This window comes from Lampris incognitus, chromosome 8 (assembly GCF_029633865.1).
Source record: "Lampris incognitus isolate fLamInc1 chromosome 8, fLamInc1.hap2, whole genome shotgun sequence".
Lineage (NCBI taxonomy): Eukaryota > Metazoa > Chordata > Actinopteri > Lampriformes > Lampridae > Lampris > Lampris incognitus.
This window is the reverse complement of record NC_079218.1, coordinates 3,063,646-3,090,322: the sequence shown is the minus strand read 5'-3', so window position 1 is coordinate 3,090,322 and position 26,677 is coordinate 3,063,646. Positions and strand designations below refer to the sequence as shown.

The following is a 26,677-nucleotide window of genomic DNA, read 5'->3' as shown; positions in this document are numbered from 1 at the left end:
CAGCACAAGAAGAAAGGTTATTACTCTACAGCTGCCAGAGGGGCTGAAGCCCACATCATCCCCATGGATCAGAGATCTTCTTCCACACAGCACAGCCCGCACACGCTGCCCTACCGTCTGGCCAGCAGCACAGACGAGTCTGCTGTAATAGGGCCGACAAGAGCATTGCTCAATACACCGGCTAAACAGTTTCAATATTATCTCACGGTACGTTTTGACCAAACGTTGTCCAAATGGCTAGAGAAAAACAAGTCACATTTAACAAGAGATTACTGGAGCGAAGGGCAAGTGAATCCACAAAGTATTACTTTCAACTAAATCTAGCTCTTATAAACAAGCATTCAGATTAACAGTTGTACAACATGTATTTGAGCAAAGCCCCAGCCAAAATAGATTATACTACAACGTTACAATTATCATTTCCATGTTAATGTAAATAAACAAGTGTAGAGAGAGACGGTCCTGGCTTGGAATGCAACGTGTTGCATCAAATTAAAACGAGGAGGTGAATAATTGCAACTTAATAACACAACAATTTCTTGATGTTTGTTAATGCAGAATTTAGATTTTGCATGTGACACACAGATGTTTTGGGCGCAAAGATGGCAACACGTTTGGACAGTCATCACATTAGAAAACACTGTGAAATATATTTACAACTGAAATCACACAATTATGTTATTTGTGTAGGCCGCTTTGACAAGTAAAAGATGATTCAAATATTGTATTTTTACCATTTAATTTTGCACTCTGGGCAGCCAGCAGGGCCATGACTCTCCTGCCCCTGGCATGCAAAGCAGTCTGAAAACGCTGCTGACAGACACCTGGTGAGCTGAGTGCCTAGAGGTTGTGTGAGATCGGGGAAGAGAATTGTGCATATGTCAACAACATATTAGCCGCTGAAGCTGCAGGCAACAGAAAAACCCACTCGGAAAAGCCGCTGGAATCGAAAGAGATAATTTGCACTAACAATTACAAATCCGAGAAATGTAAATGACTGCGTTTTTATCTGTTGTCGCATGCAAAGCCACTGGCAGTTCATGGAGAGCCACTTAAATATTCATTGACGTATTCAGAAGATTAAATGTGCGTCTAAGTGTATTCAATCCATCGGCTGTTGTAAAAAGTGATAGTATTCACTATTAGGGATACAGTACACAGGTGTTTTGGCAAAGATGCTTGCATGTGAGTCGTGGAAACCGGTAAAGCAAAACAGTCGAGAGCCTTTGTCCATGGTGCCTGCTACAGAGATTAATACACAGATTTCAGTAAGGTGACAAATAGTTCTCTTCTCTCCTCCTCTGTTCCTCTCTGTTACCCTCTCCTCTTCTTCTCTTTTCTCTCTTCTCCCCTGTGCTCTCTTCTCTTCTCTTCTCTGTCTCACATGTTATTTTGTTCCTGACCTTTTCTGTTCAAATGTTCCTCGGCTGCCACAATGTTACAATTACGCCACTGCTTTGTTGTTGCCAAGACAACAGTTAAGAACAGTTTCTGTCAGGCAGCAACCTAAACGAGTCCACAATGCATCACATCCATTGAAGTCAACCTCATTAATTTATGTGAATGTAAAAATAATAATAATAATAATAAAAAAGTTTTGGCTTCCTTTATATACAGTAGCACTAACTAGCACCAGTGGGTCTGCTGAGAGAAAGGTGGAAGACAGTGAAATGAGTGTGGAATACATAAGGTCATAACAAGCTGATTTGTAAACTGGGGGACAAAAGTTGCTGCTAAAAAGAGGGGGAAAATTGGATTCTTAGTAAAACGGTTTCATATAAAGTTATAAAATACATAGTTTTAACTGGTGGCTGCTGCTAGAAATGTTGGGGGGGGGCAATTTAGCTTGGTGCAGCCCACCTGACTGCTGCTTTAATGTCCACACAGTCACAGAGTTATTAAGAAGGACAATGCAGCCTATAGATTTTATCAGGGTTGGTAGACGGTGGATGATTGACAGTTGAGATGAGGCGTGGTGGTGGGTGTGAACATGATTGACAGCCACGAGAATTGTCCAATCACATTAGATCAAAAAAACAATACCAATTCACTGCCAATAAAAGTGGGGGTGTCTGGTCAGCACAGAACTGCGCCCCCTGGAAAATCTGAAGAAACCAATCAGACAGCAGCCTCAGGTCACCTGCTCGCCACAAGTTTGAGGGCTTACATAAGGTGTCGTTTGGCCGGCGCCCCTCACCCAGGAAGTATATGTATTCAGACAGGAAGTATATGTATTCAGACAGAAATCAACCAAACACCATTTGAACCAGTATGTAATGCTGCTGACAGGCGCTCACAGACTGAACACACTTTGATTTCATCATTATTTGCATTATACAACTAACTTATATTTAACAGGTTTAAGTAGATTTTCATCTCTAGATGTTTGAAGGGGGCGGTGCCCCAGTGCCCTGTACTGGCCAGCCACCACTGAGTTTTAAAAGCAGAATGCGGCATCCATCATTTACCCCGGCCATGCTTAAGAAATGTATGAATTTGGTATGAAAATGCAATGGAGCCTTTGCAAATATGCAATGTAGTTTAGCTTTATAAACATCCGTTTGCAGTTGATTGTTAATAGACACACTCCAAAGACAGCTTTCACAGTTGTCTGCCTGTTTAAAGTGACTAGATTGCATTTTATCTCACAAATCTTGGTTTTACTAAAAAATGCATTCCCACCACATAAGTTTTAATTCCTTTTTAACCTGTGCTGTCAGCAAGCTTGACATAAGACACAGGGAAAATGTATGCTGATGTGTCCCAGACAGAGTTAATCTGCAAGTGGAGTTCAGGTTCTCCACCTGCAAAGGCAATCTTTATAATTATCAAGAACCGCTTATAATAACTGTCCTTCAGATGATCTGTGGGATGACGAGAGCACAGGCTTTTTGTTATACAGTTATAGCCGCCACCGGTCCCCCTCTCCCGCATGTTTGATCAGCTGAACAACCAATCAGCATCTCTTCTTCAAGAGGGGGACAATCACCACAGGTGAAACAAGGACACTTAGAAATGAAAAATGATGACAACATATGTTTCGACAAAACACAATTAAATCTATCAGTTCAGGACCACAGTTATAGTTAGTTATAAAGGAGAAGACAGGAAAAAAGAAGCAAAAAGGAAGAAAGTACTCAGAAGAAGGATGTAATCCAGAGTGTTCCAAGCAGTGTGTCAGGCAGATGCTAGCGGTGTGTATGTGCATGTGAAGTGTCCAGCTATGTGTGCACGGGATTAATCCCAATAAATTCTGTTGTCTGAGATCGCAATTTATCATAGTGCCTCTGAGTAGGAGACAGGCTCTGCAGCCAGCCACAGGCACCGCAGTCATGCAGACACCCCACGACCAAGGGAACAGCCGGAGCCCAAAGCACCGCAACCCCAGAGGAACGCTGAGCCCACAGGAGGGCCAGGAGCCCACCGAGCAAAATCCTTGCACACCCCCATGGAGCACAAACCGGTCCTCAAAAGCACAAGCCAGGCCAGCACCCCTGAGGCTTACCCAAACCACCAATCCCCAGGCACGAGGCGTACCTGCAGGCATGGGATCTAAGCAGTGGACGAATAGCACGGACCGCTGGCCTGGAGCCGGGCCCCACGAACAACAGACTGACGCACCACCAGGAACGCCCACCTGACAGCAGGCAGAAGGGCCCTATACCTATCCACGCCCGGCGCAGGGGTGAGGCCCACCGCACCGTTGCCAGCTAGATGCCCCATCTGGCCACATGCACTGAGCATAGACCCAAGCTCCTCATCCAGGTTCATCAGATCCAAACCACTCACACTCCACCTGTCCAGCGGACCCTGACCCGATAGTGGGTGTTTGGTTTGTGTGAATGTGTGTGTGTGTATTAAGCTAGTGTGAGTGAGACTAAAATTTCAGGACATTGCTGAGATGCAGTCAGGGGTAGGACTGTTGCAGGCAAGATCTCAACCATCAGCCTCGCCTCCACCCAATGGCTCACACCTCCCCTGTCTCGCAAACCCTAAGGCCTATTATTTGGTGTGTCTGTGCTGTGTAGGCATTCCAGAATTGGGAGAGAAGGGCGAGGCCCAGCAAGACCAACACAGGAGTGCAGCTGGCCAGAGAACAGCCACGGACAGAGACGAGGCCGTAGATGACTTGGCTCCACCACGGCCTGATTTAAATCAAGGCAAAGGAGAGAGGATGTCATAGGTGAGTATATGATGTGTGCGTGGGGGGAAGTCAGACATTATACATTGTTAGTTGTAGCTCCCGGCATATGTATTCACAGGTACTGGTGACGGATTGGCCTGACTTTCACCAGCGGTACATTTGTTTTATGGTAGATGGCTCACAACAAGTAGAGCGGTGTGGGTTCTTTGCTGTCCTCAGCAAAGATGCTGTCTCAGCGAGGAATGATAAAGAGGGACAGGGAAGGCGTCCTTTGGAGAGAAAAAAAAAAGGGGGGGGGGTTGTTTAGTTCTCTGACGAGATCCTCAACAAAAGCCACCTATCTTCCCTGAAAAGGATTCCCCTCTTCAACAGTCTCGGGAGGACACCTTGTGGCTTGCACATCATCGAGACTAATCAACACTTTTTTATAATCCAGGGCCATCTCTCCGGAGTGAGCTGTCACACGGCTCACATCGGGCTGAAATCTGGGGGGTTCTCCATCAGGTAATCGTAGTTCGTTTATCCACCTGGGCCATGGAGTCAGGTGATACGATGCGTACTGGCATCTTTATCATGGCCGGAGACACTCCATATACTGTTGTTGACATTTTGGACTGGGTAGGATGAACACTGGTGCAGCGGCAAACACGTTCCTACTGAAACAGGAGAAACTGTCAGGGTACCACCTTAACCGAACTGTCTTAATCAAATTAAGGTTTCAACTGACGCATGCAATGTGATTAACAAAGCTAGATTTTTATCAATCATTCAGTTTGCTTTATATAGACCTTAATCTGAATTCTCTCGGACATTCTGTCGTGCACATGCCCCAAAGAGGTCAGAGATTCCTGCTGCTGGCATGTGACGTGGACAGGACAGACAGAGGACAACATGGGGAGCGGTAGGGAACAAAGATCACCTAAAGGAAGCTGCACCCTCACAAATCCATGCAAACAGTGGATACTGATCCAGTTAGCTGGCACCCAGACAATACAAGTGTGCATTGTTCCTCTTGTTTGAGTGGCAGTAAACGGCCACATTTCTGAAGCGAGACTGAAAAAACGTCAATCAATCAATTAATCAATCAACCAACCAGACTTTATTTGGATAGCACTTTTCAAACAAACAAATGTAACAGTGCTTCACACAATAAAACAATAACCCCCCCACACACACAGTACAGATTTTATAAAAGTACAGACAAGTTTAAAACTGAGTTGGTAAAATAAATAAAAGTGCCATAAACACTGATTAATTAATTAGATTAATTAAAAGCAACAACAACTGGAGCAGAATATATATATACAAATAGCAAGATATACAAAACACACACACACTTAGAACTTAGCCATAGGCTGTTTTAAAAAGTAAGGTTTTTAAATGTGTCCAGTGTGGGGGCCTCTCTCAGGTCCTCGGGCAGGGTGTCCAGTGTGGGGCTTCTCTCAGGTCCTCAGGCAGGGTGTCCAGTGTGGGGGCCTCTCTCAGGTCCTCAGGCAGGGTGTCCAGTGTGGGGCTTCTCTCAGGTCCTTGGCAGGGTGTCCAGTGTGGGGCTTCTCTCAGGTCCTCAGGCAGGGTGTCCAGTGTGGGGCTTCTCTCAGGTCCTCAGGCAGGGTGTCCAGTGTGGGGGCTTCTCTAGAGTCCTCAGGCAGGGTGTCTAGTGTGGGGGCTTCTCTCAGGTCCTCAGGCAGGGTGTCCAGTGTGGGGGCTTCTCTCAGGTCCTCAGGCAGGGTGTCCAGTGTGGGGGCTTCTCTCAGGTCCTCAGGCAGGGTGTCCAGTGTGGGGGCTTCTCTCAGGTCCTCAGGCAGGGCGTTCCATCTACTTGGGGCGTAAATAGAAAAGCAGCTTTCCATGCTGTAGACCTGCACGAGGGATGGTTAAAAGACCACTGCCATGGAACTGAGCAGTCTTGCTGGTTTGTAAGTAATCAGCATGTCTTTCATATAGCGTGTTGCAAGGCCATGCAGCGCTTTGTATACAAGTAACACAAGTTTAAAATCGATTCTAGTTTCGACGGGGAGCCAATGCAGAGATGTAAGAACAGAACAGGTGTAATGTGCTCATACTTTTTAGTTCTGGCGAGAACACGTGCTGCCGCATTTTGAATTAACTGTAGTTGGCATCTGATTTTGGGAGGCCGGTGAATAGTCCATTACAGTAGTCTAGTCTACTTGTTATAAAAGCATGGATTAATTTCTCACAGTCTGATTTTGATAGAAAGCCCCATAGTTTTGAAATGTTGTTACGATGGTAGAAGGCTGATCTTGTGAGATGATTGATGTGGCTCTTAACATTCAGATCACTGTCTGTGATTACACCAAGATTTCTAGCTTTGCTTTTGTACTCCAGAGACAGAGAGCTGAGATGAGCTGCGATTCACTGTTTCTTAGTCTTTGCTCCAAAAATAAGTATTTCTGTCTTGTCTTTGTTCGGTTGTAAAAAGTTCTCTGACATGCTCAGTGAAATTAAGATTTACATCCTAAGTTTTTGAACGGGTGTAAAAACAGATATGGTGTAATTTACGGGTGTAAATTTCCCGAAAGTCTTTAGCACAATGTTGGAAGCGGGGTCGAACGCAACATACATCCCATTCCATACATGGATGACAGGTGGGATGTAAGACCACCACTGCAGACTGGTTGCACATGTTTCGGTCATACTCAAGCCTTCAGACTTTTTGGGAAAAGGTCTTTGAATCCCTTACTGATGTGTATAATATGACAACTGTACCTCAGCCCATCATGGCCCTGTTTGGACTGAGGCCAGAGGATGCAGTGTGCTGGACTGACACGTGCAGCGTGGTTGCTTTACTACTCTGTCAGCGCGACGTCTCGTCCCGCTCAGCTGGAAGAGAGCGCCGCCTGCCACCATCCCACACGAGATGGCTTGAAGAGATGAGGTTTTACCTGAAGCTTCAAAAAACCACATTTACACCGAAGGGGCATGCAAATAAATGTGAAAGAGTCTGGAGGCCTTTTCTTACCCACTACGGTAACCTAACCCAGATACCAGACTGGGACGGCTCACAGCCTCGTCATTTCCTGGTTGGAGCAGAACTGTAGCAGCCTAATTAAGAATCAGTTTAAAAAGATAAAAATGAGTGTAGTTTTTATTCTTAATTTGTTTTCTTTCTTTTCTGCCTTGTCTGTGTTTATGTGAATGAGGTCGTGTATCTATTTGTACTTGATGTCATTTCGGAGGATGTTGGGGCGGGGGGGGGACATGTTAGGGAGCAGGGGAGGGATGGGGATAATACTGGATTTATTTCATATGGTGATTCTGTGATTTGTAAAATGCAAAACCCAATAAATATAAGTTTAAAAAAATTCCGTTCCATAATTTGAGTCTCTGACAAGTGTCCTAGACTCGAATCGTTAAACATTTTGCATTAATTAAAAATGTAGACACCTTAACTATCAGCTGACTTCTATCACCCACCTTGATCGATGGGTGACTGCATGTAAACAGTCATTGTTCGGTAGCCTGAAAGGAATAAAGAAACTGCAGCTGTGTCAAACTAAAATCCATAAAATGCTGTCTGTGGTTCTTTAGCAGGTGGCGGGGGGCACGGAGGACAAGACCTGCGAGTCCTGTGAGAGAAGAGGAGAAGCACGAGCATGCGGTGCACATCTGAGCGGGATGTGATAGGAGAGCAGTGTCTTTGCCCCCGTTACTGAGACTGTGTTTAGTTTGAGACTGGGACCGTTTAGGAATGGCGCTCTGGCTGGATTTTCCATGACACCTTGTTCCTGAGGGTGTACATCCCTTATCAGCTGTTACATCCATCACACATCAGCCTCCCCCTGGTTCTTACACCCCGAGACGTGAGTCTATCTGTACTGTTTTGTGCTTTATGGATGGTGAGCAAGCTGGAATACCGCAGTTTTACAGCAAAACATACCTCTCAAGGTAAAAAAAATAATAATTACGTTAAGTTAATGGGTGAAACACCAACATAACAAAGTGTCAGTTATATTCTTGGATTAATTTGTGATTCACAGCGGTCTGCTATTACAAATCCCTTCATGAGCGATTTACACAGAACAGATAACATTTCTCGAGTGTTAGTGGAACTGACATGGCCAGAAGTGTTGTCTGTGTGGTTCTTTTAAATTGTGTCGGTAATCAGGCATGCAGAGACGACTCCCAACTTGTGTGTTGAACTCTGAATAGCATTTCATCTCCTCAGGCAGCGATTTCAAGATTTCCACATGGAAGCCCCTCTCATTAAAGCGCTCCTCGGTCACCCTGTCCAATAAAGAGCTGAACGGCGGTCTTGGCTCTAATGTTACGAGAGAGAAGCCCCCTTCTCTATCACGCAGGGAATCTCGGGCCAGGTGAATTATGAGCAGCTATTTGCCCCTGACAGGGAAACGATCACCATTTTCAACATAATCTCTCTCTCTCTATATATATATATATATGTTGTGGGGTAACACTCTATTAGCAGCCATGATACTGAGCAGTCTTCAGTCCCTCAAGCGCCCCTGAGTCTGTGCAGAAAAGTGTCTGCAGGTGACATCCCCAGCCAACAGTATATGAATGTAACACCTTGCTTTGTCGAGGTTGCATTCATTATGTAAGAAAAAGTGAATACACCTGTATAAACAAGTTTACACGGCACTTCCGGTCCATTTCCGCATTCGGGCCACCCTGTGCTTTTCTCTTCCGGTGTAATGAGTAGCTACCTCGTTACCACGGTTCAGGGAAAGGGTTTTCTTTGCTTGGCTTTTTGGCCATGAAGTGATGGGAACAAACAAAGACGGTTTTCGGTGGTTTCTTCAGATTCAAAGCCTTCAACACCATCCGTGATTTGACATCTGCTGTTGGTTTCCTGTGGAAGGAAAACAGGGGCATGCATGCAGGGACATTGCAGTTTTGTGGCAGGTCGATGGGCAACACACACTCTATCCAACCACTCATTCAGGCGTTTCCCTGTATCAGTACAGCTACGCACCGCACAATGTGTCCCTGGACCATTTTTTGATTTTCTAATGTCCATTTCTAATGTTTAATGTTGTTGAAGATACCGCAGATCTAGGCTTGCATGTTTACATCCGGCTACGGATGTTTAGAGCGGAAGAACAATGCATCCACCCCGGCACCGGTGCAAAGGAAGCCTGTTGGCAAACCAGGAAGTAAGTTTTCACATCCACAGGTTGTTTCAGTGTTTCAGATACATGTGCAGAACTGTGTAGTATCATGGCTGCTACGGGAGTGTTATCCCGACAACCTATATATTAGGTTTAAAAGTCACTCCGATACAGTTTATCTGACCCAAGGAGTTTTTGCATATCAGTCTGTTAGTACTCAAACACCTCAACGTGTTAAACATAATGGCGGCGCGAGCTCACGTTTGCGGCGGCCTTGCCCAGTACCGTCCACGTCTGCGTCTAAGTTTGTGTCTTCATCTGATGGCTGGGAGAGCTTGGTCTCCAGCGTCCTGTGGGCCCAGGGACCACGGCCCTGCCTGCAGCTGCGCCCGAAGAGGAAACACCGAGGGCGGTCTGACAGGACGTGGACGCGGGGCAGGCTAAGCTAACTGCTAGCCCATGTACACTGGCAGTTCCGATAACACCGAGGGCGGACTGGCGGCGGCCCCGCCTAGCCTTGACTCTGTTTATAGTGTCGTCGTGTGGAGTGCGGGGAGGTGTGTCGAAGGTGTCTGGCTGGGAGAGCTGGCGCTGGATCGGCTGAGGGAGCCTGGTCTGCTGTGCCCGGCGGGCCCAAGGACCACGGCCCTGCCCGAAGCTGCGCCTCAAGAGGAAACACCGAGGGCGGTCTGACAGGACGAGGAAGTGGGGCAGGCTAAGCTAACTGCTAGCCCAAGCAGGCCAGCAGTTCTGACAGTCATCCTGGCTGGTGTTTGTTCTCTTGGACAGTCATTTTCTTTTGTTTAGTTTGGATATGTGTGTTAGCTTGTATATGTGAGTTCTTGTAGTTCTTGGTTATGTGTTTTTGTCTTTGTGTTGCACTGCTGTGGGCTGGGGGAAACAATGTTTTGTTTCATTTCATGTATTTGTGTTGGGTACATGTACTTGCGTACATGAAATGAAATGACAAAGTATTCCTGATAACATATTGAGGTGTGCGCATGTAATGTGTGTACATGTGTGTACTATATTAGGGTATGCAGTACACATTCTATTCCACACACAGCAGGACACCAGCAGATAAATGGGGCACATGATTGCCTCCGCACATCACTTTGACCAAGAATCTTACCGTGTGCTATCGTGGCATTAAACATGTCAGATAATGACTTGGTCATGACCACTGTCGGCTCTGTACAGCCAACACCGACTGCCCGACACTGCCATCCTGAAAATTAATTATGTTCAATGTATGTATTCCAAGTCTTCCAAAAATGTTCCATATTTTACATAGTCTGTTTTGCATCAGTTGTGTAGCACAGCTGGCACAAAGGGGAGCAGTTTCATTATTTAGTTCAGCACCAGTATTTGTGAATATGCAGTTCCACTGGATCAAAGCAGATGTAGATGTGGCTAACGACTCATCAGTGGGTTTTCATGTGAGGAAACACAAGCGAGTCTGCTTGTTCTTGGTCACTACAGTCTAAGGTTTTAATAACCCAATAATTTGATATTTACTTGACATCAGAAGCAGAGCTTGTGTCCCACTGCTGTTGTACACTTAGCTTGTTAAGAAAAAAGTGTGTGATGCTACTTTAACTGTCGGCAAAGACTTTACGCCTGGTAATACAGTACGTCCCGCATCACATCCTGACATGATGGAGTCAAACTGTGGAAATAAACGTCACAGGGACAGACAGAACACTATTGGGCCTGCCTCCTATTGTCAACTATCCATCACATTTATTTAGACTTAAGTGATTCAAGGAAAAACACATCTGGAATACTCCATCAGCTAATTATAATCCTGCTGATTAGCTAGAGGCAAAAAACCTGGCAAGTTCATCAGAAGATAATCATCATTGCATTTATACAGCACTCTTGCAGACACTCAGAGCACTTCACATTGAAGCGGGTAACTCACCCCAACCACCACCCATGTGCAGCACCACCTGGATGATGCACGGTGGCCATTTTGTGCCAGAATGCTCAGCACACATCAGCTTGAGGTGGAGAGGGAGGAATCACTGAGCCAGTTACATGGGGGGTGATGAGGAGGCCAGATGGAGACAGCCAGGTTGGGAATTTTATACATGATTCTTATATATTATAATAATATGACATTATTATAATGTTATTATATATTAATATATTGATTATATTATACGATTCTATATATGAAGACATGATTCTTGATATGTGATAATTAAATTCTGGATGAATCAAATGCCTCTGCCATTGGGTTTTTTTTACTGACAAGTGCTCTTTAAACCTTTGCCAAACTTGAGGATTTGGGAGATGGGAACAACCTGGAGTTTTGCTCACAGGGAAGTACACAAAATCAGCCCAGATTTTTAAAGCGAGGCATCTTTCCTATCATTTCAAAAGCTTTATTACCTTGGACAAGGATGTGAACGGATGTGGTCCTCGGTCGACTGCTTGTCTGGACAGCGCACACATACTGCCCTTCATCTGTCATGTCCACATTTTCAATCTTAATGGTAAACTCGTCCTGATTGAGCGTCACCAGACTCACTCTCGGATCCACCGACCATTTGTCTTCTCCGGCATATAGTATACTCGACCTGTTTAGCCAGGCTGTGTGTGTGACAATGTCCCCCTGTGCACATCTGCAAAGAGAATAAAAGACAGCTGAAATCACAAGCTTTTCCAGAGCTGAGCAGTAGTTGCTTTCTCTTCTGCTCCCTCAGACAGTCTGTACAACTGACGAGTTGGTAAACCTGTTCTGTCAGCCAGCATCAGGACCACTTCAGGTAAACAGATGCAGTTATGCAAAATGAACAATCGAGACACCGCGTTTATCAAAGAGTGGTGCTTATTTTACTGTCACTTTAGTACAACTAGGACACATACCAGGAGCACACAAACACAACATTGATATGACCGTCTCCCTTACATATACGCCAAACACTGTAAACATGTACACACAGGCTGACCCCCCCCCCCTTTCTCCCGAATTGTACTTGGCCAATTACCTGAGCCATTGCATGTCCCGGTCTCTGCTCCCCCCCCCTCTGCTGGTCCGGGGAGGGCTGCAGACTGCCACATGCCTCCTCCCATATACATGTGGAGTCACCAGCCGCTTCCTTTCACCTGACAGTGAGGAGTTTCACCAGGGGGACGTAGCGCGTGGGAGGATCCCGCTATTCCCCCCAGTTCCTCCTCCCCCTGAACAGGCGCCCCGACCAACCAGAGGAGGCGCTAGTGCAGCGACCAGGACACATACCCACATCTGGCTTCCCACCCGCAGACACAGCCAATTGTGTCTGTAGGGACGCCCGACCAAGCTGGAGGTAACACGGGGATCGAACTGGTGATCCCTGTGTTGGTAGGCAACGGAATAGAGCACTATGCTACCCGGACACCCCCAGGCTGATCCGTTGTTACACAGAAGAACACACAAAAGACCCAGCAGCCCACCCATCAACAGCACACACACATGCATGCTCAGTGATCCCAGTTAGGAAATCCCAGAAAGATGCATCAGTCCGTCTGGACACAGCGGGACAAACCTTTCATCACTCATTAAGTCACCTCGTCAGTCTCAGCTGACTGCAGGTGCCCCCACCCTTGTATACTGACTGCAGGTGCCCCCACCCTTATATACTGGCTGCAGGTGCCCCCACCCTTATAAACTGACTGCAGGTGTCCCCACCCTTATAAACTGACTGCAGGTGTCCCCACCCTTATAAACTGACTGCAGGTGCCCCCACCCTTATATACTGACTGCAGGTGTCCCCACCCTTATAAACTGACTGCAGGTGCCCCCACCCTTATATACTGACTGCAGGTGTCCCCACCCTTATAAACTGACTGCAAGTGGCCCCACCCTTATAAACTGACTGCAAGTGGCCCCACCCTTATATACTGACTGCAGGTGTCCCCACCCTTATAAACTGACTGCAGGTGTCCCCACCCTTATAAACTGACTGCAAGTGGCCCCACCCATATAAACTGACTGCAGGTGTCCCCACCCTTATAAACTGACTGCAAGTGGCCCCACCCTTATAAACTGACTGCAGGTGACCCCACCCTTATAAACTGACTGCAGGTGCCCCCACCCTTATAAACTGACTGCAGGTGTCCCCACCCTTATAAACTGACTGCAGGTGTCCCCACCCTTATAAACTGACTGCAGGTGTCCCCACCCTTATAAACTGACTGCAGGTGTCCCCACCCTTATAAACTGACTGCAAGTGGCCCCACCCTTATAAACTGACTGCAAGTGGCCCCACCCTTATAAACTGACTGCAAGTGGCCCCACCCTTATATACTGACTGCAGGTGTCCCCACCCTTATAAACTGACTGCAGGTGTCCCCACCCTTATAAACTGACTGCAAGTGGCCCCACCCATATAAACTGACTGCAGGTGTCCCCACCCTTATAAACTGACTGCAAGTGGCCCCACCCTTATAAACTGACTGCAGGTGACCCCACCCTTATAAACTGACTGCAGGTGCCCCCACCCTTATAAACTGACTGCAGGTGTCCCTACCCTTATAAACTGACTGCAGGTGTCCCCACCCTTATAAACTGACTGCAGGTGTCCCCACCCTTATAAACTGACTGCAGGTGTCCCCACCCTTATAAACTGACTGCAAGTGGCCCCACCCTTATAAACTGACTGCAGGTGTCCCCACCCTTATAAACTGACTGCAGGTGTCCCCACCCTTATATACTGACTGCAGGTGTCCCCACCCTTATAAACTGACTGCAGGTGCCCCCACCCTTATAAACTGCACAGTTGCATAACAAGCCAAACCAGCGATTGGTTTTCATATGCAAGTTGCCGGGACCATTAACTGGCGTTACGGTGGCCATGTGTAGTATTCACAGAGGGTCGGGGAATAGTTGCAGTCACTGCCCCTCGGTTCAGGGATGCTCGTTCCCTCTTTACACTTCCGTTTCATGTTGGCTGTAAAACCTCATTAAGATTAATGCAGAAACTGAAAAGGGAGACAAAACCATGAATGTGACCTGGGTCCTTTAACTAGCTTGTTTTATTTACCCCCCCCCCCCTCAGTTATGGGCTTGTTCTGCGTGAGCATAATTTGTATAAGACAGGTGGTATGTGGAGATATTAGCTGGGTTTTCAGGGCACCAATCTATCGTGTGTACTCCTCCTCATCCTGATTACGCTTCTCTCTCAAATGGTTGCAACCTTTTTCCAACACTTGCGTGCATGTTGGACACGATATGTGTTTGCTTCTGCTCTCTGCTAAATACGCTTAGTCAAGCTTTAAAAAAAAAAGGAAATTAAAAACAGCGAGTCTGTAGGACAGCAGGATGACTGCAGTTTTGTTTGATTCATCTGTGCGTGGCTGTCGACTCGTACTGCACAAGTGAAAGTACCAGGGGAAAGTAAAACGCAGCTTTCTTTGTGATTTCAGCTGCTGAAACCCTGACGAGTGACCGGTTTTAGGTAACGGTCTGGCTTGCTGCTGCTGCTGCCGCTGCGGGTGGGGGTGTGGAGAAGAGGTTACTCTGCAGGTAAATTAAAGAAAACACTTAAGACCAGTGGTGATATAAGTGAAGTGAAGCGCTTTGGATTTGAAAGACTCTTGGCTCCATTTGTGCTGGAACAGCTTTTGCCGTGGCATCAGTCACTTCCACTTCAGTGGTGGCAGTAGGGTCAATGGCATCCTTGGGGTATTTGTGGTGCTATGATGGGGAAAAAGACAAAAAAACACTCTGTGTGTGCGCGTGGGTGTGTGTGTGTGTGTGTGTGTGTGAGAGAGAGAGAGAGAGCGAGAGAATGTGGAATCAATACATAGCAACAATAGCTTTCAGAGTAATGGCTCATGTAAGTGAGGTGAATAATCATCACAACAGTAGACAATTAACACTTACACAATATTCATATATCTTCTCTTTGCTTTAAATGTCTTATGCAATATATACACCCAAATCCATCATAATATTGGGCTTTCCAGGGATGTGTGTGTGTGTGTGTGTGTTTGTATAAATATTCATGGTGGAATAGAAAGTGTATTCCCACCCAACTGTAATTATTTGAATGCCAGAAAACCTTCTTGGAGGAGAACCAACATAACCTCTTTCCTGACTGGCATCCGGTGCGTCAGCGCTCCGCTCCTTGTTAAGCAAGCCATTACTTTAAGAGACGTTTTCTCTTCATACGGGTGCTTGTCAGAATACAGGGACAGCTATTTTTGGTACTGCATGAGAAGTCCTGATTACATAGCCTCTATATTATCACACTTACCTTGAAAATACCTGGGGTGCGACTGTAATTTGAGCCTTGAGTAACCTTGACATTTCACTGAAGTCGGAACTCGGAAAAATCCGGCCTCCTACTTGGAAAAGTCTGAAGGAATGGCCATTTAAATAGGAATTTCGACAAGATTAACCGATCTGCTGTCACAGGAACATGGCAGTGCCCACATTAGACAGCAGACAGACTTCCCTTTGCATAGTTTTCCATTTGGAAACGTGTCTAAGTTGAATGTAGACCACTAGTCTGTAGTTGTTATCTTATGATAACATGCAGATATTCCTGCCCATTCAAAATGCCATTTGTTCAGTGAACCTTGGCATAACTTCCACACTTATGGTGGTGTAGATATTCATGCAGCTCCTGTGCAGACGGCTGTAGAATTCACCAGGTTGCCAAACATACAACAATGTGCTGCAGCAGGTATCCATGCTATCCTGAGCAAAAGTGTTGGAATGCATTTAAATCGGAAGTCGGGAACACCGACTTGGAAATATCTGAGTTCTGAGTACTACGGATCGCAGCATTAATCACACCTACCAAGTTTTTTGATGGCATGCCAACAGCCACGCTACCATTGAAATGCTCTGTCATATAACACAGGGCGTCACTTAATGCAGAAGTAACGTATGTACTGCTTACAAAGACTCTTCTGGACACTCTTACACCTAGAAAAAGAAATTCATTCTACACACTTTTCACTGAACGTCTCTCGGTAACTAAACAGAAAGCCCAAATCGAGGTTTATTTGCCTGCAACTTCTCAAGGAGATGCAAGGAAAGAGCACAAAAAAGTACGAGGTTGTCAAAAGACAATTCTCTGAACACTGCAGCCGAGCTCAGAATAGAGACGTGTGTACTGAAATGCTGTACTTCATTGACAACAAATGTTATCTAAGGAGGTGCAGAGTATGCTGAACTCCATTATGTCGATCTTAATATAAGCGTGTTTCCCATCATATCTGCTGTGCTGTGGTTACAAGGCATGATGACTACTGCAGAGCTCCTTTAAAAAGCTGCGCTACCACGAAAACCAGTAGATCCACTATGGGTACTGTAAACCTTTTTCTTTTAAATTTCCCTTCCTTTTCTCCCCAACTGTATTCAACCAATTACCCCACTCTTCCCAAGCCGTCCCGGTCTCTGCTCCCCCCCCCCCCTGCTGATCCGGGGAGGGCTGCAGACTACCACATGCCTCCTCCCGTACATTTGGAGTCACCAGCCGCTTCTTTTCACCTGACAGTGAGGAGTTTCACCAGGGGGACGTAGCACGTAGGAGGGTCACGCTATTCCCCCCAGCCCCCCCCCCCCCCCGAACAGGCGCCCCGACCGACCAGAGGAGGCGCTAGTGCAGTGACCAGGACACATACCCACATCCGGCTTCCCAATTGTTTCTGTCGGGACGTCCGACCAAGCCGGAGGTAACATGGGGATTCAAACTGGCGATCCCCGTGTTGGTAGGCAAGGGAATAGACCGGTACGCCACCCGGACGCCCCTTACTGTAAACCATTTTGTAATATGACAGAATGTTTGTTGGTGTACATGCCTCTGCATGCCTGCTGTTCTATGTGTTGCCTGCCAACCCTGTTTTTAACTTTACCCGCAAACCTGTGCACCACTTAGTACTTCCTGTCTTTTTCTGCACTTGACATTGTACAGCAACTCCACTGTTCGATTTCAAAATGCTTTACATGTAAGTGCATTTGACTTGACTGTCCAGGAACATAACGTACCGTTATCTTGGTGAGAAAACTGCTTCCTGACACCTTGTCTGCACCGTGTCAGGCTGGGAAAGATCTGTGAGTCTCTCAGCTGAGTGTGAAGAGATGATTTTTTGAGCATAACTTTGATGAATAGTAATCGACCTCAGATTTTCCTCTTTCTTTTGTGTCTGAGTGACCTTTTGCTTTGCACTGAAATAGCTCCTTTAAGCTAATAAATAAAATAAATGGTACAATTAAGTGAAATATGTTGTGTGAGACAGCTCCGCCTTGAGATTGTGGAATTGCATTTGCCATCGCAGTGCTTGAGTGACACATCATAATGCTAATAGTGCTGCACTGTCATTAAGTTTACCCCCAATTAGCACATGAGCGCGGTTCCCAGAAAGACCTGCTCATTCTGGTCCAGTCTCAGTCATGGATCTTTTCAAAAATCCCTCTAAACGAACGAAGGTCATGATCATTTTTTAATCGCACTACAACGCATGTCCTCTTGTTGTTCTATTCAAACAAGATTTATTGTCGGAGACGCCCAAGATTGCATGCTGGAGTATTTGACAGGGGTAGTAGCCTGGCAGAAACACCGGACTTGTACATTGGGTGAAAATAGCTAAGCAAGTTTACGATTAACAGGCCAAGTAAGCGTTTTAGTGTCTTCATGCATGCTCCGTAATCCAGGTAAGAAGACCACAGCGTTTAGACAGAGAAATGTTTCATCTCGGTGACCTCTTCCCTCTCAGCTGGAGCGGTATCCCCTGCGGGTGGGGTCACGGCAGTTTGCATTTGAAACCGGTCGCTGGTTTGGGTCGTTACGCCACTGTATTGTTCATAAGGGTGGGGACACCTGCAGTCAGTTGACACTGAAGAGGTCACTTAGGGACGTGACCGACAGGCCGACGGTCGGCCAATGTCGGGCCGTCAGTGAGTGTCTGTGACCCTAGTTTTTGCGGCGTGTCCTTCGCCGTCGGCACTAATCAGACCCGTCGGCAGCTTGTCGGCTGATTCACCGTGTTGAACGGGCGGAGCCGGTCGGTGAGACAGATCACTCCGATTGGCTGTTCAGCTTAGCAAATCAGTGCAGAACGTACACGCTATTGGGTGTCGGCTGTAGTCTTTGCGGTGTGTTCAAGTGCTACTTTTTGGCCCAGACGGCAGGCGACGTGAGGCGACGCAACAGCCGGCCTTCGTCGCCGCTAGTCGGTTTGGTGTGTCTGGGCCCTTATGGAGGAGTGATGAGATGTTTCTCCCTCTAAACGTCGTGTCCAGATGAACCGATTCAACTCCCTATGACAGTTTTAGGTTACTTATATTATCTGACAAGTTGGTGCCCAAAATCTATTATCCATCCATTATCCAAGCTGCTTATCCTGCTCTTTCAGGAGCCTATCCCAGCAGTCGTTGGGTGGCAGGCGGGGAGACACCCTGGACAGGCCACCAGGCCATCACAGGGCCCACACACACACACACCTAGGGGCAATGTAGTATGGCCGAGTCACCTGACCTACGTGTCTTTGGACTGTGGGAGGAAACCGGAGCCCCCGGAGGAAACCCACACAGACACGGGGAGAACATGCAAACTCCACATAGAGGACGACCCGGGACGACCCCCAAGGTTGGACTACCCCGGGGCTCGAACCCAGGACCTTCTTGCTGTGAGGCGACTGCGCTAACCACTGCGCCGCCATGCCGCCCCAGCCTATCCATTCCTCAAACAAAATTCAAGAAACAAAAGTCATACCATACGAGCTGTCAGCTGGTAGTTTTGTGTAAATGTCTGTGAAGAGTAATAAAGCTCGTTGAGTTTATTAATGTACAATCCCAGATAAGGGAAACAAATATTAATGTACAATCTCAGATAAGGGAAACAAATATTAATGTACAATCTCAGATAAGGGAAACAAAAGTGTGACATACTGTTGGCACAGGCAAGGCACGGCTGATGTGTTGTGTTGCACTGCTTTGATTAACGCCAGGCTGATCTAATAATAATAATATGCTACCGCCCTGAGAGAGGCATCAGAACTACAAGTTGACCCTCGGTCGTGTTGCGTTCACTCATCAGCAGCGCCTGTAATGTTCACCCGTCATGTTGACCCAAGCCTCCTTTGGATTGTATAGCGATACAATTGTAATATTAATTTAAAAACTCACAATGTCTTATCCTTGTCTCACTTCTTGCTAATATTAACTAATAGTAACACTGTTCATGGTTAGTAGTTGTCATTTCAAACGGGTCATTTTGACCCAAACAGAACACAAGGGTTAGGCTATTTCAAGCCATGAAAAGCACAACGTTTAACGGGAATGCTTCCCTTAAATGTATTTTATCTCGCCTCCTCGCCTAAAAACAAACAAAAGATGGGTTTGCCTGAGTCCTTGTTGAGAAAAGGATTGTAATATGTCTCAAAAGATAAATCTACTGTGGGAGGTAACAAAAACAAGGCGAAGAGATAACAATACTATACCTTCATGCAGTTATCATCCCTGCACAGATGGAAGACAAACTTTAATGATCCAACAAAGTGTCATCAACCCTCTTGAAACCATAAAAGGGGGGAAGTGAAGAGGTGAGATTGGGAGGTGAAATTTCAGCCGTGAACAAAACACTTTCACCTTCCTCCCGTGTGCTTCCTGACACTAATGTGTGTATTTCATTAACAATAAATGACACTTCCTGCCCCACAACTCGGTGGTGTCTGTAGACTTTAGTTATACTGGAGATCAGTGGACTTAAGTAATGTTTAATGCTGCTTTATCATTTGGAAGAGTAAACCATAATCTCTTCGTGTTTGTTTCTGCTCTGTGAGGATTAACACTAACTAATGACCAGAATCCATGTGGAGTTGTGGTATTTCTTAAAAGAGCCTCTATGTGTGCTCTTCAAATCGCTACAGCGTAATATATTATTTAAAAAAAAGTTTTTTTCTTCCAAGACAAGCTAGTCAAAGACTACCTAGTAATACCGATTTGCTCTTCATCTAACTTACTAAATTATTCATATACACTGTGCAGTTAATAGAGTCAAAACACATTTCTTAATTTAACGTGAGCTATCTGCACTAATGGAAGTGTAAGGGATTTATTTCATGCAAGAGGAAAAAGAAAAAAAAAGAACTCATCTTTTTAACAGCATTTTTGTGTTCTATGATAATGCCAAACAGAAATATTAAAAATGAAACGTCAACCATTTTATTACACTAGTGTAGTTACTCCACCCTGAATTTTTCACGGCTGTACCAGCATTTTTAAATGAAAAATACATGAGAACTATGAGTCACTGAAAGAAAAATATTGGTTTATGTTATTGGTGGTATTGGGTTGCATCTTTACAGTATAATCCCTGAGCCCAGTTGAGAACCACTACCTGTCAATCGTCAGCCACTCCTTACATCAAGGCAAACCTAATGTAAGCGCTCACTACCTAACCTAAGCGCACAAAGGAATGTTTAACTTTACGGCCTGTGTTTTTTAAATCTGATCATCTGGACTCGTCCAGTGACTGCTGTGAGAGGACAGCTGACGACATGGGGAAGTCCTCGTGACTGCATGGAGAGACGGCCAACTAGAGGGAACAGACCCCAATTGGGGCTGTCATGAGCTAACTACCCACTGTGGCCATCCCCCATGCTGTTTCAGTATGTTGGAGACTCCTGCCTGATCTCGTTTGTGAGACCAGCTATGTTATATTGTCTGGAGACCATGGCACTGATGAAAAGACTGGAGGTGGCAGAGTTGAAGATGGACAGGATTAGGAACGAGTATATTAGAAGGACAGCTCAGGTTGGACGGTTTGGAGACAAAGCAAGAGAGACAAGATGGAGATGGTGTGGGCATGTGTGGAGGAGAGATGCTGGGTATATTGGGAGAAGGATGCTGAAGATGGAGCTGCCAGGGAAGAGGAGAAGAGGGAGGCCAAAGAGGAGGTTTATGGATGTGGTGAGGGAGGACATGCAGGTGGCTGGTGTGACAGAGGAAGATGCAGAGGACAGGAAGAGATGGAAACGGATGATCCGCTGTGGCGCCCCCTAATGGGAGCAGCCGAAAGTAGTAGAGGTAGTAGTAGAACACCGTTAGAGACCCAGGAACAAAAATGACTGTGAAAAAGGAGAACACTGCACGTGAGACAGTCACAATATCAGCAGCAGCAGGATACAAGCTTTAGGTGGGCAGCTGTGGTTGGGAGAAGGTAACATCCAGAATGGGTTCGAAGATCCTCCAAGGGAGGAAATGGTGCTTGAGAGAGCAGAGACAGGCCTTGCATTGACCAGTACTTCTTACGAAGCAACCAGTCAACTCAGTCAAGGGAAGCACAGTGACGGGACACAAACTCGCACAGCATCAGCAGCCCTATCGCTGAGGAGGTTAACATAAGCACAGATATTTGGGTTTTTTTTGGTCAATTTCCCCCCCTTTTCTCCCCAATTGTATCTGGCTAATTACCCCGCTGTTTTTGAGCTGTCCCGGTCGCTGTTCCACCCCCTCTCTGCCGATCTGGGGGGCGCCCCGACCGACCAGAGGAGGCGCTAGTGCAGCGACTAGGACTCACATCCAACTTCCCACCCACAGACACAGCCAATTGTGTCTGTAGGGACGCCCGACCAAGCTAGAGACAAGCACAGAAATACCAGCAGATGGACTCACGCAACCACCGGGACCTCCAACGGAGAAAAAGGTCAAAGGGCACAGATGCCATGTGAAATGGCCCAAAGCTGTTGAAAAGAATGGGGGGGGGGTACAATCAACGACAACCTGGCAAAAATCTTGGCGCAACAAGTGGGCACTGCAGAGAAAAATCTCAAAAGGATGGGCAACATATTCTACCACTATGGAGAAGAGTGATTTGGAATGAGCAAACAGAACAGTGGAAAGGCGCCACCAATGCAGATCAAGTCCAGGAAGGACCGAGAGATTGAAGAGTCTCATCAGAGTAAGGAGGAGGCTGAAAAGGCAGCGGAGGAAAGCCTCTGATATAGAGAGAGAAGGCTTCACCCTACTCCAAAGACACATCAGGAGCCGGCTGGCAACTTTGTGAAGAGCAGAGGACTTAAGGAAACTGTGCAAGAAGAAAGACCACACAAAAACACGGTTCTTCAAGTTCATCAAAGGCTTCTAGTCCAAGAAAAAAAGCAGTACTCTGAAAACCTCAAAGCAGAAACTGGAAGAACACCTGGGAAGGGTTCACCATGACACAGAGGGGGTTCACCATGGCACAGAGGCATGAGCAGATAGTCATTCAACCTGACATCCTGCCAATCTGGCCTCCTGAGTTCCACTGGACACTGGCCCGCCAAAATGGAAAGAAGTAGTCCGATGTGCAAGAGCAGTATCACCTCTGGGCTTAATGGAGTACCTTATAAGCTCTACAAGAATGCATGGGATGTCCTACACTTTCTTTGGAGGCTAATGAGGATTGCATGGCAGAAGCAAGTAATACCCAAAGTGTGGTGAAGGGTTGGCGGTGTGGTAATACCGAATGAGAAGGATGTAGCCGACAATCAATTTTGATCGGATCTGCCTTCTAAACATTGAGGGAAAAATCTTCTTCAGCATAGTCGCACGGAGGTTGTCCACTTACCTGGAAAGAAACAAGTACGTCAATAAATTGTAAAAAAAAAAAAAAAGAAGGTGGGAATTCCAGGGTTCTCCGGTTGCTTGGAGCATACCAGTGTGATCTAGCACCAGATCCAAGTGGCCAAGGACAGAAGAGATCTTCGTGTCATCTTGACCTGGCCAACACATTTGCCCATCAACTCCACTGGGAATCCCATGTCTTCCAAGTTTCAGAGCACATCACTACTTCACATTAGGACTGCGCAACATCCATATTCTCTCCAATAAATAGACAAGCAGGAAGCCCTCCAGACCCATGGCATACCTGATGCGAGTTGCAAGCACGACCTCTCAGGTCATCCATGAGCAAGTGACCACAATTGGCGATGTATAGCCCATGGCGGCTGTTGCATGGCGCCGTGGGAAAAATAAAATAAATATCCATTCAGCTTGCAGCACTTACAAACTTAACTGTACTTGAACCTTACTGGAGCTTCAAGCTCTGGTTAATCTGCGTTCACCATACGAGGCTGTGTTGTGCTAAACTACCGGCAGTCTTTCTGTGGCGCGTGTGTGCATGCTTAGTGGGGTGGCTGAACATACAACATCCGACCCTTTGTGGAAACTGCTAGGGGGGCAACTTGGGAGTTTTAATTTAAATTCTGCACACACAAAGTTCCGCACGTGCAGTGGTTAAAACAACGCTGCATTCGTTTGGTACACATGCGTGATGAACCGAAAGATCCATACCGAACATTTTTGGTACGAATACGTGTACCGTTACAGCCCTGCTACACATCGCTCCGATGTGCGGTTCCCTATACCTTCACATCACCTCACCTGGTGCTCTACCACCATTCAGCTGTTGACATGGTTGCTTGCAACTGTTGTTATTGGTCTTGCCTTATTTGGTATATGGGTGTGATGATTGCTTTAGACATGTAGGCCTCATAGTACAGGCCATTTATGATGGAAATAATGATATTTAGCATGACGTATCACATTGGGACGTGATTTGCATTCAGATTTGAGCATCAGTGCCAGTATGACATTTGTAGGCCCACTTCTATCTATGGTGTCAGGTTTTATGGTTGGTTGTTATATTTTTCTGTAGTGTGTTGAGCCTTTAGTTTAGCTATACGTTCATGTAAATCTATGGTCTTTATACCCACAGTAAATTTCACTTTTTTACGTGTGAGGAGGGGGACACTTCAAGTGTGGTCACCCTAGGTCACCACACTGCGTTAATTATGGCTTGTAAATTACTGATTGAAAATCTGCTATCTAAAATTTCCAAAGAAAAAGAGGTCTGAAATATTTGAGGGAGTATTATTTGACAACAAGTTTTGGCTTGGTAATTATACTTTACCTACCATTTTAATGTGATGAACCTTATTTGGATTCTTAAACATGGCATTTTTGCATATATGTAAGCAGATATTGTGACGTGTATAAAATTCCCTACTGCATCATCCAGCACTAGTATAACACAAAACCAAAATGATATATGTTCATAGCTGTTACGGATGAATTAGAGAATATCGAGTGTAAAATAACAAATTTCATAGAAAAATTCCTCGAAAAGAAAAGCCTGAACTTTTAGCCATTATACAAACACGGGCTGCACCAACACCAGCCAAGGGTGTAAATGCTCACCACAGGCATCCAGGTAGCACAGCAGTCTATTCTGTTGCCTACCAACATGGGGATCGCTGGTTCGAATCCCCGTGTTACCTCCGGCTTGGTCGGGCATCCCTACAGACACAACTGGCCGTGTCTGTGGGTGGGAAGCCGGATGTGGGTATGTGTCTTGATTGCTGCACTAGCGCCTCTCCTGGTCAGTCAGGGCGCCTGTTCGGGGGGGGGGGGGACTGGGGAGAATAGCGTGATCCTCCCATGCGCTACGTCCCCCTGGTGAAACTCCTCACTGTCAGGTGAAAAGAAGCGACTGGTGACTCCACATGTATGGGAGGAGGCATGTGGTAGTCTGCAGCCCTCCCCGGATCAGCAGAGGGGGTGGAGCAGAGACCGGGACGGCTCGGAAGAGTGGGGTAATTGGCCGGATACAATTGGAGAGAAAAGGGGAAAAGTGGGGAAGATTAAAAAAGAAAAAGAAGCTCACCATCCCTAAAGAGGAGTTTTGGGTATGCATCTGTCTGTCCTATGCGTGTGTGCTTTTACATTTTATGCAAAAACACAAATGTTGGCAAACTGTGAAGTGTTATGTACAGCACATAGTAGTTCGAGCGCAATTAACATATTGAGGCCTATGTCAAAGCAAATGGTTGGCAAAGCTCCACGCTGACGCGTTAGTCTCAGCAAATGTACCCTATAAAACCCTTAGAATGGTCAAGTTGCATTTCCTTCAGCTTCCTTTAAGAGGATCGAGTCCCGTCCGTCGTACACGCCGCAGCACAGCGGCGGTGCACCGACTCGGTGTTTGAAGGTCATGCTGTGAAAGGTACATTAAGGTGATTGCTCACATTGTCCTGGGATTATGACCATCGCCTGTTTAGCCGAGTGACGGCTGAGGGAGTGAATGAGCTTTTCGATCTGTTTGCTTTAGCCTGTGGGCATCAGAGCCTCCGTCCGCATGGCCGAGCCTCCGAGACGGAGGCCGATGTCGGTGACAGTGTCTGCTTTCTTTTAATAAGAACAGCCCAGTTTAGGTGAGGTGACGGTCTTAGCGGCTCATGTCGTCTCATGTGTCTTGACCGTCATCTTCGGGAAGACACACCCGACAAGTAGCTTAAGTTAATTAAAAGTCTTACGTTTCCCCGGTTTTCATCGAGTTTTACATCAGTTTTATTTCTGACTGGTTTATTCACTGCCTTTTCCTGCTGTTGAACAAGCTCTTTACCGTGGGCTTAGTGCACTTCATTCCCCAACATATTATTCACTGCCATAACCGGAAGCTTCGCTGGGTCAAAGGCAAGCCCTGTTCAATAAGGACCACTTGTTCACATCAAGCTGTTGTCACTGCCGTTTGATTTAATAAACTGCATCCACAATCAGTCGTTGTTGCAGACCAGCAGCGGTATTTGACTAAACTTCAACAGAGTCGGACCCGAGTGCCTTTAGCTTCCTCGTTGTTGCCGTGACACCGTCGTATGCTAATGAGCTGGTCTAGCAACAGTCGTTATCTTGATGCTTAATTTACACATAAAGAGTCACAGAGGAAGTAAAGAAAATCTCTGTACTAATAACCTCTGATGAGACGCTGACTGCTCGTCCCCTCGACACTGTCGCTCGCAACCAACAAGCCAGACTGTCAGGCCGTCTTTCATTGTTTGAATATGAATTATGAATAAGAGATGAAGTTCCGGCTTTTTACCATTGCTTGTTGTGCAGAAGGCCACACAGAAATGTTTTGACATCTTATATTTTTGACTGTTTTAAATATATTTAACGATTTTATCATATTTGAAAGAAGTATGGATGTGTTTCCTCCCTTGCTGATTGTATCTCCCCCCCAGTTGTACTTGGCTAACTACCCCACTCTTCCGAGCCGTCCCGGTCACTGCTCCACCCCCTCTGCAGATACATGCGAGTCACCAGCCGCTTCTTTTCACCCAACAGTGAGGAGCTTCACCTGGGGGATGTGACGCGTGGGAGGGTCACGCTATTCCCCCCAGTTCCCCCTCCCCCCTGAACAAGCGCCCCGACCGACCAGAGGAGGCGCTAGTGCAGCGACCAGGACACATACCCACATCTGACTTCCCACCTGCAGACACAGCCAATTGTGTCTGCAGGAACACCCGACCAAGCCGGAGGCAACACAGAGATTTGAACCGGTGATCCCCCTGTTGGTAGGCAACGGAATAGACTGCTACCCGGACGCCCCTGCTAATTGTATCTTTTAAACTACGTCTTGCTCAGAAAGCAATCGGGAGAGAAGTGAGCTGAGCACACAGTAAT

The 26,677-nt window shown here is 46.4% G+C and overlaps 1 protein-coding gene across 1 annotated transcript in view; it reads right to left on the bottom strand.

The window, feature by feature from the left end:
• Window positions 1-26,677, bottom strand: part of ntm (neurotrimin) — a 173,657-nt gene that overhangs the window by 58,945 nt on the left and 88,035 nt on the right. The window contains exon 2 of the mRNA XM_056284882.1: window positions 11,632-11,864. Within this exon, the coding sequence (XP_056140857.1) occupies window positions 11,632-11,864 (233 nt within the window). The remainder of the gene's footprint in view (window positions 1-11,631; window positions 11,865-26,677) is intronic.